Here is a 12,108-nt window from a genome sequence, read left to right as displayed (position 1 = left end):
GGACAATTCAATGTCCTTAGAGGATTTGTATAACTTGAAGCAGTCTGAAGCTTCCAATTTAGAGTTAAAGATCAAGAATAGATTTAATCTTTTTACTGCTAGTCTAATTACTGTAAGCTCTACAGGAGACGTACCACAGTCTCAAATAATGACGCCACTAGCTCTCGCAGTCTAGGGTTAGTCAAATAGTGAACTCGTGCACTATACCAAGGGCGTTTCCCTTCAGGTTATTTGAAAGTCAGAGGCTCTACTGTGCTTAAGGAATTTCCTAGGCTTTAAAGAAAGGAGTCTATTCTCTGAGAGCTAAAGAGCTCAGGGGATTAACTGCAGGTTTGCTGCTAGCTAAATCCTTGAGAGTGTGTGTGGTGCTTGGTGGGTTCGTGTTCGTGTCTCTCAGAGAACCTCTCCTATTTATACCTTTCAGCCTGTTGTTCCTTAGCCAATAGCAAAACTGGCTCTTCTATTCTACTGTAATTACTAAGCTACTTCTACTTTTATTAATAAGCATTTTGTCTGTATTAGTCAGCCTTCTGTCTGTTTTACTAATGTATTGGTAAGCTATTACTAATGTTTGTTAGAGTATTACTATATTTTGGTAATTCATAACTGTTGAGCATAGACCTTTACTAAGCATAGTTTCTAGATTACTAAGAAGCTGAGTCATATTATTAGTCATTGATTCACTTTTAGTAAGCTTAAGTGTTTATGCTTACTTTGCAGCTCTGAGTAAGCGGTTTCTTTTTTTGATTTGAATACCTATTATTCCTTTAGTTTTCCTATACTTATAATTATGGTGCATGACAGCGCGGCATCAGCTACAACCTCTACAGCTCTTATCGCGAAGGGCACCGCCAAGCCGAAGCGGAAATCAAAGTTCCGGAAGGGCGTCATGTGTCACAACTGTCAGAAAGAAGGACACATCAAGGCTGAATGCCGATCAGCCAAGACCCAGACTTCCGATAACAACGGCCAGTCTAGCACATCGAACGCGCATGTGGTCGAACTCACGGACAAATCCGACTCGTACGCCTTCGCATCGTGTGAAAGTACACCCGCTTTTGTCGCCAAAGGCGAGACCTGGCTCGGGGACACTGCCGCCGAGCATCATATCGTACGTGATCGCACAGCGTTCGTGACTTACGTCGTGACACCAGGCAGCACCATCACAGGTGTTGGTGGCGCTTGTGCCGCATCGGGCCGTGGTGATGTGCGTGTATTGTTCGCCACCAAGGCCGGGACCGTGCCTGTCACTTTGAAGGACGTCCTGCACGCGCCGTCTATGCAATATAATTTGTTGTCGCTGGGTCGCATGACCAGCGCCGGCATCAAATTTATTGGTGAAGGGGACGGGCTGTCTCTAGTCGACAGTACCCGAATCATCGGTACCAGGCGGAAGGTCAGTGATCAGCTGTATCATATGGATTTGAGAATCCGCCGCCCGGCACCGTCCCCCACGACCTCTGTGTCATGAGCACTCGCAGTGCGCACCACTCGTACTTGGTACGAGTGGCATTGCGCACTGGGTCACATTAACCGAGGCCAGCTGCAAGAGATGCAGAGACTGGGCCTGGTTGATGGGATGATGGTTGACACCGCATCAGACCCTGAATTCGAATGCGAGACATGCATTCAGGCGAAGCACGCGCGCGCTCCGTTCCCCGAAATTGCCACTACCCGCATTCATCAGCTTGGCGATCTAATCTTCTCTGATATCTGGGGCCCTGCGCAGATCACATCACTGCAGGGCAACCTTTATCTTATCAGTTTCACTGATGCTGCCTCCCGGTATGTGATGATCGCATTCATGAAAACACGCGACGCCGCCCTTGATCGTTTCAAGAAATTCGAGCAACTTCTTGAAACACAGCGCTCCCGGCGCATCAAAACCATACACGTGGACAATGCCAAGGAGTACACGGAAGGCCAATTCAAGGCCTACCTCAAATCTCGCGGCATCATCTATCGCACCACGGCACCCTACTCGCCTCCGCAGAACGGCGTTGCTGAACGTCTGAACCGCATGCTTGCTGAACACACACGTGCGATGCTTATCGCGCACGAATCCCCTAAGTTCTTGTGGCAGGAAGCTTTCGCTTACGCCTGTTATCTTAAGAACCGGTCCCCGATCCGATCACTCCGAGGTGTGACGCCATACGAGCTATTTTGGGACAAGCGTCCCGATCTCCAGGATGCTCAGGAGTTTGGTATACCCTGCTGGGTGCTCGTCCCGGACAACAGACGCACTGGAAAACTTGACGCCAAGTCTGAGAAATACCACTTCACTGGAATCAGCGATAATAGCGCAGGTTGGCGCTATTATGCTCCAGGTATGCGTCAGATTTTGGTCTCGCGCAATGTGATCTTTCAGCGACAGCGCGCGGCACCTATTCCCCTCGTTGACGGAAGCTCCGCGCTTGAGGGGGAGAGTTCTACTAGTACGCCTACATCAGTTTCTACCAAGCCCGAAGCTCCCGCCATCACCAAAACGTCACCGCAGACCCAGACACCTGCGAAATCACTCCAGGAACCAGCCTCTGTGCCGGCGCCCGTCCGCGCATCAACCCGCGCCACAAAGCGTGTCGATTACCGGCAACTTCACGAGACCGGTAAACAAGTCCCCGCTGATCCGTCTCCTACTGCCCAGGCACACATGGCTTTCGCCGCCGCCGATTTCGACAATCCGCGGAATATCGAGGAGGTGCGGCAGCGGAAGGACTGGCCGCAATGGGATGCGGCCATGGATGCGGAGATGTCACAGCTCAAGGCCCGAGGGTCTTGGGAGCTGGGGGACTTACCAGAGGGACGAAAGGTGGTCGGATGCCGCTGGGTGTACGCAATCAAGCGCGACACTGACGGCTCGATCATCAAATACAAGGCGCGTCTTGTCGCGCAAGGCTACTCACAAATCCCCGGACAGGATTATTTCGCGACCTATGCACCGGTCGTGCGACTTGAGTCTTACCGCGTTTGCGCCGCTATCGCCACCGTCTCTGATCTGGACGACGACACCATAGACTACAAAGGCGCCTACCTCAACAGCACACTCGAGGAACCCATCTACATGCGCCAAGCGCCCGGCTACGATGACAGCTCCGGGCGCATCTACGTCATGATCAAAGCAATTTACGGCCTGAAACAGGCCGGCTGCGTCTGGAATGATTTGCTAAATCATGTCCTGGTCTCCCTCCTGGGCTTCACGCGTTCAACTGCAGACCCGTGTGTATACTACAAACCTGCCACGTCGCTAACAATGGCATTACTCCATGTAGACGACACCACACTGTACGGAAAGCGCAAGGCACTCAACGATCTCAAAGCCGAGATCACCAAGCATTTCACTATCACCTCCTCGGGAGGTCTGAGAACCTTCGTCGGTCTTCAGATTGATCGCAACCGCGCTGCCCGCACTTTCACCCTCCATCAGACACGCTATGTCCAGACCATCCTCGAACGTTTCGGGATGCAGGACTCCAATCCCGTCGCCACACCGCTTGACCCGAATGTCAAGCTCGCGCCGCTCTCTGACGGCGAGGCGCCCGTTGATGCGCCCTATGCTGCTGCCATCGGCTCCCTTATGTACGCCGCTGTTAGCACCCGTCCGGACATTGCATTCTCCCTCCAGACGCTATCTCAATTCACCACGCGCCCCTCTCCCACGCATTGGACAGCCGTCAAGCATGTCCTCCGCTATCTCAAGGGCACCGCCGCCCTCGGTCTCACTTACGGTCCTGACATCAAGGGTCTGATCGGGTACTCAGACGCCGATTGGGCCCAGTCCCTCGCTGACCGCCGCTCCGTCTCCGGCTATGCTTTCCAGCTCGCCGGCGGCATCGTCAGCTGGAGCTCGAAGAAGCAGACCACCGTCGCCCTTTCCACGATGGAAGCCGAGTACATCGCCCTTGCGCATGCCGCCAAGGAAGCTGTCTGGCTCCGCCGCCTTCTCGACGAGCTCAGCACTTCCTCGGACTCTCCCACGACCGTTCACACGGACAATCAATCCGCTATCGCATACGCACACGACCACCAATTCCACGCCCGCTCAAAACACATCGACATCCGGCATCATTTCCTCCGTGATCTCATCGACGCCGGTACTATCTCCGTCATTCACTGCGCCTCCGAAGACAACGCCGCCGACATGTTTACCAAGGCGCTCGCTCGCCCTACTCACACCTGGCAGCTCTCCCTCGCGAACATGACTGCTCGTTGAGGGGGAGTGTTGTAGTATCTGAGGCGCCGGATGCGCATCAGCCGCGCCGGTAGGGATACCGACATGACGCGCTTAGGTCGTCATGCCCAATATGGATCTGTCATGCCCGTTTTAGATATGACCCGCGCAGAGCACTCTCGGCTCTGCGCCCTCGTTATGCTTCCTCTTAGTCTCAGCTTCCTAAGGTACATTTTATTGGTCTGACCAGATTAGGAAGTAGATAACCTATATAAGAACATGTAGTATTATTTTTGGATTTTATCCTTGATTACTCGTGAATCCCCCGCCTGCGCGAAGTCTTTCACAACAAGCTGAGAGAAGTGAAGGAATTGGCGATACGAACGCCAGGCGTGAGATGGTCTCGGCCGTGGCCCTGAGGCCTTGGGGCCTGACAGCTAAACTTTGCCAGCGATGCCGTTGCTGATTTCCAGCGCTGCGGGGGCACACCAGAGCGGACTTAACAGGCCATCTAATCCCTAGACGCGTCGGCAGACCAGCTTTACCTATGGTAGAAGAAAAGACATTCGCTCACGGCCTGCGCTGCCATTAGTCGACAGGTCCGTTAGTGACTTTCGACATTCCAAGGTCCTCCGACATTCATGCTATCAGCACCTCCTTTTTACAAAATGCTTGGACGACAGCAGTACTTGAGTGAGGAAGTGATGTGCACGACGCTATCACTACTCGAAGTGTCAGAGATAGAGAGGAAGAGAGAAAGGGACGGAGAACTATTGAACAATGTGGAATACCAACAACTAATAGACAGGTAGCTCGACAACATCCGGAACAGGCAGACTGTTGTGAAAGGCTTCGCGCAGGCGGGGGATTCACGAGTAATCAAGGATAAATTCCAAAAATAATACTACATGTTCTTATATAGGTTATCTACTTCCTAATCTGGTCAGACCAATAAAATGTACCTTAGGAAGCTGAGACTATAGAGGAAGCATAACGAGGGCGCAGAGCCGAGAGTGCTCTGCGCGGGTCATATCTAAAACGGGCATGACAGATCCATATTGGGCATGACGACCTAAGCGCGTCATGTCGGTATCCCTACCGGCGCGGCTGATGCGCATCCGGCGCCTCAGATACTACAACACAGACCAGCGGTTTTAAACTTAACAGAAAGCATAGCCTTTCGTGGCTGTTCCATGGGCCACTCCCTCTTCCCGCCCTCCCAATCCCCCCCATCGGCAGCTGCATCTCGTGTCCAAGAATTCGCAAAATCAATGACAACGACCCGGGTGGGGTTGTGCGCAGGAACAAGGAGAATGTCCGCCCAACTTGCACCCGCATCGATAACTCCTTCGCTGCTGAGGCAATCACCGCTGTTGATAAAGGAGCGCATCAGGGGCTCTGTGAGGCGTAGAGGATCGATCGTAGCCAGCGGAATGGCGTCGTGGATGTATTCCAGGAAAATGACAAATGGGTTGACAGCGCGAGGTGGTTTGGTCCCGGATAGGTCCAATGTACCAGACCCGTAGAATATCGGCACTGTAGATCCTTGGAGACGCGCAAGATGCTTGTATGCGAGGCACTCGTTGTGGTGCATCCACGCCGCGACCCGAAAGTGGGCAAGTTCACACTTCTGCGGGCTCTCTTCATAGTCTACATCTGGCCCATCCGGCCGCTCGCGTGGATCGAACTGCAGCTGCCCACCGTGAATGCGAGCTGCCTTGGCTTCTGCGATGTGGCGCCACGGACACCGACGAGCGTTGCGCATGAAGCGGGGATCAAAGATCTTGACAATATACGGTGTTTCTGGATGTAGCGGGGAGCCTGGCTGTACGCTTACGAGCCTCACCAAGCGAATCGACTTTATGCTGGAGGAAAAGGGGAGAATTGTGGCGCACATCTCGCCACATTGAGAGTGTCGTAGAGTAACGGTAGAGCCGGGGGCGAGATATTGGAGGATGTAGAAGGCCTATAGTATACAGATGCAGTTCAATTTTTTGAGATGGGGGCTCCCGATGGTTTGGCAATGAGGGGCATGCGGCTGGCGGACTTTATATGCCCAGGTTTTCTATAGTTATCCGCGCACGCCCCTATGTCACAGCTATGACATGACCGTGACATCGCCGTGACATACTTTGCTCGTCCTCGCTGTACATGTGTCCCGAGCCCTGTCTATAACGTTCTGTACTGCATCAGATTATACCCTCTGGAATTTAGAGGCGCAACAACTGGGATAATATGACGGGGGATGCGAGCACGGGAGTGTTTAGCAAGCAGCACCCATCCGGGTCACGCGCGCTTAAACAGCACCCACGGCGCCGTGCATAAGTACAGCTGCGTCACCCCACAGTGATACTGGACCGCTGGTGAGCGCTTTGCTCATGTACTGAGCTCGATTTTGGACACAGGTCATTTTATTGACGAACGCTTGGTGACGGAGCAGGAGTTGCTTTCACGCATCGTCATTCAATTAGAAGGCAAAGCAAACCCGGACTGGTGGACAAGTCTCTGAGTTCATCTGGAGGTAACCCAGTGCAGGCGTTCCGCCACAAAGCTGCTACCCTTTCGGGCGCTGATACCGGCGCGGGGATTGCTCCGCTTACGGATGCAATCGGTCGGCGGTGAAACACTAGCAGTGTTTGATAGCGCGGTGTGAGAGGCTAGCCAAAGCGTACTGTATCGGAAGCATTCCCGCCCATCTTGCCTCGGCTAGCCTCTAACACATGATCCTGCCCACCGCACTATGAAACACTTCTTAAGCAGGACACTTCTCCACGCGACCCTCGCTCATGAGTGTTTCCCCCGTCTCCATTCCTGAAGCCGTACCACAGCCCCTTATAGCCTGAGCGGTGTCCGGGAGACACTCGAGCTACCCATTCCCCGCGGCATGTACTCCCTCTTGAGCGATCTCCCCCCAAGAGACAGCATTTTAGTCGTCGCGACATGCGCCCTAGTACGTGCATGCGTAGACACCTTCAGTGACACTTTGTGAGCTCACGCCTCTGGCATCACAGGCAACTCATCTCGTTTTCAACCGCTTCGAACCCACCGATCTCCCCATAGTCGCCGCCGCACTCCTCGCCCCACCTACCGCACTCTCACCGCTACTCGCCCACAATTATGGCATCCTCGGAGGGATTGCTCTATCGTTCGCCATTTTCTACGCCACGCTCGTCTCCTCGGTCTTTCTATACCGCGTCACGCCGTTTCACCCACTTGCTCGCTATCCAGGCCCGTTCCTCGCCAAAATCACGAGGTGGTATTGGACCCTAATCGCCGTTAAGGGTTATCAGCATATTGAACTCAAACGCTTGCACGAGATCCATGGCGACATCGTCAGAATTGGTCAGCGTTGCGCATACGTTTTTCTGGCGATCTGTCCGCTGATGCCGTGCAGGCCCTAACGAGCTCTCGTTCCGTGATGTGTCGATGGTTCAACATATTATGGGCGCACACGGGATGCCCAAAGGGCCTAGTGATTGTCATCCTTTCTCACCACCTGTTATGTCCCACTAATTCATGTGCAACCAGTGTGGGATGGGCGTGCTTTCAAGCCACCCGTCCTTCCACTTGTCGGCTTGCGTGAAGTTGCCGAACACTCACGGCGCCGTCGACCCTGGAACCGCGCCTTCAGCACGGCCGCACTCAAGGAGTATGAGCCCGTCATCGCGAAGCGCGGCGCCCAGCTCGTCGAGATCCTTGCGGAAAGGAAAGAGGCTGATTTTGCGCGCTGGGTTCATTTTTTAACGTTTGTGTTCATCTTACTGCCGGTGGAGAGCCACTATCTGACTGTGTCTCGTTCAAAGCTTTGATATCATGTCTGACGCGCTCTTCGGTGGTAACCTTGGTGCAGAGATGATGGCCACCGAAGACAAGGATGGTATAATGCGCAGCATGAAGGTGGGCTGGGAGTAAGTTGCTTCAGCTGCCGCGCGGGCTACACAGGACCTGAACGCCATCCTAGGGCTGGCCAGGTTTTTGAACACGTCCCGTGGTTCGGCTACTGGGTGCGATACTTCCCGAAGCTCGGCGCACCTACCCAGAAGTTCCGAGCAATGTGTATCGAGCAGGGCAAGCGACGGTACCAGGACGGCTCGAAGCAAAAAGATCTCTTCTACTACCTGGTGCGCCCCTTCCGATCATTTTCCCACGCCCACTGACAAGCTTGTAGAGCAACGAAGACGGCTCGGAGAAACAGACGCCAGACATAACTACCGTCCTTTCGGACTCTGTACTGGCCATTGTTGCAGGCTCGGATACGACTGCAACTGTGTTTATTAACCTCCTGTACTGCCTCCTACGAAACCCGGAAGCATACAAGCGGCTCCAGGCCGAGGTTGACCAGTTTTACCCGCCTGAGGAGAACTCGCTCGATCCCAAGCATCATCTGAAGATGCCTTACCTCGAAGCCGTCATGTAAGCCTCCCTGGCTATCCATTCTGAAGACGCGCTTAACACAAAGCTGTATTACCATAGAAACGAAACCTTGCGGTTGTTCCCCGTAGTCCCGAGTGGGAGTCCGCGCGCCCCTGAGCGCGGAAGCGGCGGTGCAGTCGTCGGCCCCTAGTACGCCAAATGTCTCACCGCATTGTATCCGCCACTAACGCGCGCCCGCGTGAAACAGTTTCATTCCAGAGAACACCTGTGCGCGCGTGCACTTCTGGTCCGTGCACCACGACGCCCGCAACTTCTCGCTGCCGGAGACGTTCCTCCCCGAGCGGTGGCTCGTCGCCGAGGGCGTCGAGGACGCGCGGGCGGCGGCGCTGGGACTTAGGCCAGGGTCGCTGACGCACAACATGAACGCGTTCGTGCCGTTCTCGTTTGGACCCTGGAACTGCGTTGGCAAGAACCTTGCGCTACTCGAGTTGCAGTGCGTCACGACGCACATGATGCAACGCCTCAACTTTCGCTTCCAGAAAGGCTGGGACCCCTCAATGTGGGAGCCCACTGTGCAGGACAAGTTTGTCGTCAAGACGGGCAGGCTGCCAATTATTGTGGAGAGGAGGTTCTAAAGAGGCACTGCGCTCTGGAGTGGTATAGTCACTTCATTTAACCGGTCGATGACAGTCGACGTGGGGAGTCGGATGTCACATTTTACACTATTTATCAAGTTACAAGGCCTACATTGTACTTCCTGTATGATCACACCACAAATCTTGATCACAGTAGTCCCGGTTCCAGGCTCTCGACCAGCTGTTAGAGATCTGGAATTGTAATGGGGGCTTTCGGAGTTCAAAATCTCCTTGCAATGGTTAGAGCTCTGCACGGAACTTTCAAGATCCGCTAATTAACCATCATAAACTGTTTGTTACTGCCGCGCCCTGCCTCCCGCTTACTCAGCGTCCAGAAATTGAGACTAATTTTTGGCCAAGGAACTGTCCAGACCGCAATGCAGTGAACAATTCAGGATCTGCCAGGGAGGCTTACTTGCGTTCAATTATGCATGCACCATAGCTTTCTCCTGTGCCTTCAACAGCACATGTCACTTCCTGTCTTACCGTCCCATGTCGAGGACATCAAAAAGCTATTGCTCGAAAGGCAGACATCGAGCCAAACAAGATAGCCAAGAGTTTCTCCTGGGTCAACAGGAAATACAGCTCTGTTCGTGGGATCTCAATATCGCAGTTCGATCGTTGAACCTATAAGCAGATGCAAGAAATAATACTATAAAAGACCAAGCTTGCCTTGTTAACCAGGACTCGAAGCTTTGCTTCAGTCCGCGGAGAATCGAACGAAAAGCTTAGATACCAATTTTGAACATTCTGTCTCAAGGGTCGTTGTTCAGAACTAGCAGTGATTTTGTAGTACAACGCCCTGCATGCGCTCACAGGTTGCCCATGTTAAGGCTTGCGAAGCTTGGAGGAGGAAGTAGCACATAGATCGAGAGCCAGGTATTCGCTCACCGAATAACCGCGAGTTGCTATTTCCTATCTGTATGACACAAATGCATTGTTCATGCCTATATACTTTGAAAATTCAGAAAAATCGCGTCTCTCCAAGGCCGCAGACGTCAAAGTCCTCTGCAGGAATCCCGAGCGCGGCGCACTCCTGTGCAAGCAACTGCGGCGGCGCCATGATCTCCTCAGTCGTGAGCATCCACGTCCTGCATGCGCGCATACAGTGAGCCAGAAACTTTGCATCAAGAAAAAAGAGACGGTGAGCTCACCCCCAGTGCATGCCAAGCGCCTTGCGCGCGCGGACGTCCTGGAAGAGCCGCACGCTGTCAACCGGAGAGCAGTGCACGCACGAGAAGAGCTCGCGCGGCGCGTACGCCCTGTAAAGAGAACCGCGAGCCGTCAGCATCTCCGCCGCCCGCTTCACGCCCAGATGGAGAAGCGTGCGCACCCGATGGGGATCAGCGCGAGGTCGAATGGGCCCTCGCGCTCGCCGATCTCGCGGAAGGCCGGGCACACCGGTACCGCAGCCTCGTCCTCGCCTGCCGAGACCGTGCGGTATCCTGTGTCGCCCGCGAACCACACCTTCTTCGGCACATATGCTTCACTAGCCGTTGGTGACACTGTGGAGACGGCCCAGGACGCCCAGAGCGTCGTGCCGCGGTCGAAGAGCGTGCGCCCTGAGATATGCTGGCAGGGTGTGCAAGTGATCCGGAGCTGTGTTTGCGTCGAAGGTGAGTCCTGAGTGCGCGATGGGAGGGTAAGCGAGAGTAGTCGCGCGTCCCACCAGTCAAGGATGTGCGTGTGCGACGCAGGTATGCCGATAGACGCAAGGTAGGGGCCGTTGCCCAGAGGTGCGAAGATCTGTGGGCTGTAGGTCTTGAAGAGTGTCTGGAGGGAAGCGGTGTCGGTGCTTGTATGCGCCTGTGATTAGTAGTATGCCAGGTGGGAAGCGCATTGAACAGAGCGTACTGATCGTAGTGGTTGTGCTAAAGAACAGATGAGAGTCAGAGGATGGAGTGGAAGGCCAGGTGGAAGACGCACAGAGAGGATGATGGCGTCGACAGCGGGTATGGCCTCAATCGGACACGGTACCGCTGTCCACGAGACTCAGTACGGACGAATGGGACACGCAGGAAGACATCTTACGCGTGATGCGTGCGGGACCGAGCCGCGAGAAAGGTGAGCACCGATGCGACAAAGCGGGGTCGAAGAGTACGCGCGGGCCACGAACACCTTCGCCAGACGAGGGGAATTCGACAAGGAAGCATGCGTGTCTATCTCTGGGGTCGCACTAGATCGAGGTCACAGCAACAAAAGACGCACCCTAGCCAGGTTGCCTTGACTGCTTCCGCCTGAGAACCTGCACCCCAGTTGGGTGTATGCGCAGGGATGAGCGACGCGAGGTCTTTAGGGACGGCTGGCATGCTTCTCCATGTATCTACTATAAGCTGCGATGCCGAGGGCGATTAGAGTCTGCATGCATCTTAGGAAGATTCATCTATCACCTTGAGATGCAGACGCGGCACCTCACTGCATAGAGTTGAACAACAGGACGCGGAGGCACAAGGGGAGTACTCACCGAGATGATGGCCATGGGTTCACGAACTTGGTCTGAGTGTCGTCCGCATGATGTGCGGGGCGTACTCCTGTCTTCTCGTGCGACTCTGGCAGAATATCCGATACCGAGACGTGAGTAGCAAGGACGCCGAGTGCAGAGGCCATCGGAGATGTCTTTCGTACAGCAGAATCGACAGTGGTGTGGGTGCGAGATAAGGACGCAGGGCGGATGAGTCCTTGTAAGAGGGAATTAGAGGCGGCAGACATGGACAGCTACGGCTCGCCAAGCCGCAGACTTTGAGTTTGCCCGCAGGGGGCCGGTGGCTGACGTCTCCTCCGGCCGCGCACGAGGGGCAGCATGGGAAGCAAACTTGAAGACCTGTCGTGTTGCGTAAGTCTTTGGCCGTGGTAATCAGTTCCGAGGAGATGCCTCGTCCACTCGCCATCTCCGGACGTGTGAGTGATTGCGACGTACGACATAGCCGTGCG

The 12,108-nt window shown here is 54.3% G+C and overlaps 3 protein-coding genes across 3 annotated transcripts; 1 reads left to right on the top strand and 2 right to left on the bottom strand.

Annotated features, from left to right (window-relative positions):
* Positions 1-4,965: 4,965 nt before the first annotated feature.
* Positions 4,966-6,075, bottom strand: PHACADRAFT_176081 (uncharacterized protein; the record flags this gene model as incomplete). Its single annotated transcript, XM_007398293.1, has 3 exons — positions 4,966-5,018; positions 5,315-5,971; positions 6,006-6,075. 3 exons carry the CDS (start codon positions 6,073-6,075, stop codon positions 4,966-4,968), a joined length of 780 nt encoding a protein of 259 aa, XP_007398355.1.
* Positions 6,076-6,845: 770 nt separating this feature from the next.
* Positions 6,846-9,399, top strand: PHACADRAFT_211341 (uncharacterized protein). The gene is made up of 9 exons (XM_007398292.1): positions 6,846-7,118; positions 7,180-7,510; positions 7,563-7,640; positions 7,697-7,913; positions 7,972-8,076; positions 8,130-8,289; positions 8,337-8,581; positions 8,642-8,731; positions 8,790-9,399. Exons 1-9 carry the CDS (start codon positions 7,053-7,055, stop codon positions 9,175-9,177), a joined length of 1,680 nt encoding a protein of 559 aa, XP_007398354.1. The 5' UTR covers positions 6,846-7,052; the 3' UTR covers positions 9,178-9,399.
* Positions 9,400-10,049: 650 nt separating this feature from the next.
* PHACADRAFT_260146 (uncharacterized protein) lies at positions 10,050-11,989 on the bottom strand. The gene is made up of 9 exons (XM_007398291.1): positions 11,642-11,989; positions 11,568-11,592; positions 11,386-11,510; positions 11,209-11,336; positions 11,104-11,156; positions 11,032-11,048; positions 10,511-10,972; positions 10,332-10,439; positions 10,050-10,268 (listed from the first exon to the last, which is right to left on the bottom strand). The coding sequence occupies exons 1-9, from the start codon at positions 11,884-11,886 to the stop codon at positions 10,142-10,144; spliced, it is 1,290 nt and encodes a 429-aa protein (XP_007398353.1). The 5' UTR covers positions 11,887-11,989; the 3' UTR covers positions 10,050-10,141.
* Positions 11,990-12,108: the final 119 nt, after the last annotated feature.

Source organism: Phanerochaete carnosa, assembly GCF_000300595.1.
Source record: "Phanerochaete carnosa HHB-10118-sp unplaced genomic scaffold PHACAscaffold_7, whole genome shotgun sequence".
NCBI classification, from domain to species: Eukaryota; Fungi; Basidiomycota; class Agaricomycetes; order Polyporales; family Phanerochaetaceae; genus Phanerochaete; species Phanerochaete carnosa.
The sequence above is the reverse complement of the archived record's forward strand: the minus strand, read 5'-3'. Positions and strand labels throughout refer to the sequence as shown.

Bases quoted from the DNA above. Each gene is read 5' to 3' on its own strand.
- PHACADRAFT_211341 (XM_007398292.1), top strand. From the start codon at position 7,053: ATGTACTCCCTCTTGAGCGATCTCCCCCCAAGAGACAGCATTTTAGTC. The intron at 7,511-7,562 runs GTCAGCGTTGCG...GATGCCGTGCAG, and splicing joins TGGCGACATCGTCAGAATTG to GCCCTAACGAGCTCTCGTTC. The intron at 8,582-8,641 runs GTAAGCCTCCCT...GTATTACCATAG, and splicing joins CCTTACCTCGAAGCCGTCAT to AAACGAAACCTTGCGGTTGT.
- PHACADRAFT_260146 (XM_007398291.1), bottom strand. From the start codon at position 11,886: ATGTCTGCCGCCTCTAATTCCCTCTTACAAGGACTCATCCGCCCTGCG. The intron at 11,337-11,385 runs GTGCGTCTTTTG...CCCCAGAGATAG, and splicing joins GTCAAGGCAACCTGGCTAGG to ACACGCATGCTTCCTTGTCG. The intron at 11,157-11,208 runs GTAAGATGTCTT...TCTCGTGGACAG, and splicing joins CGGTCCCGCACGCATCACGC to CGGTACCGTGTCCGATTGAG.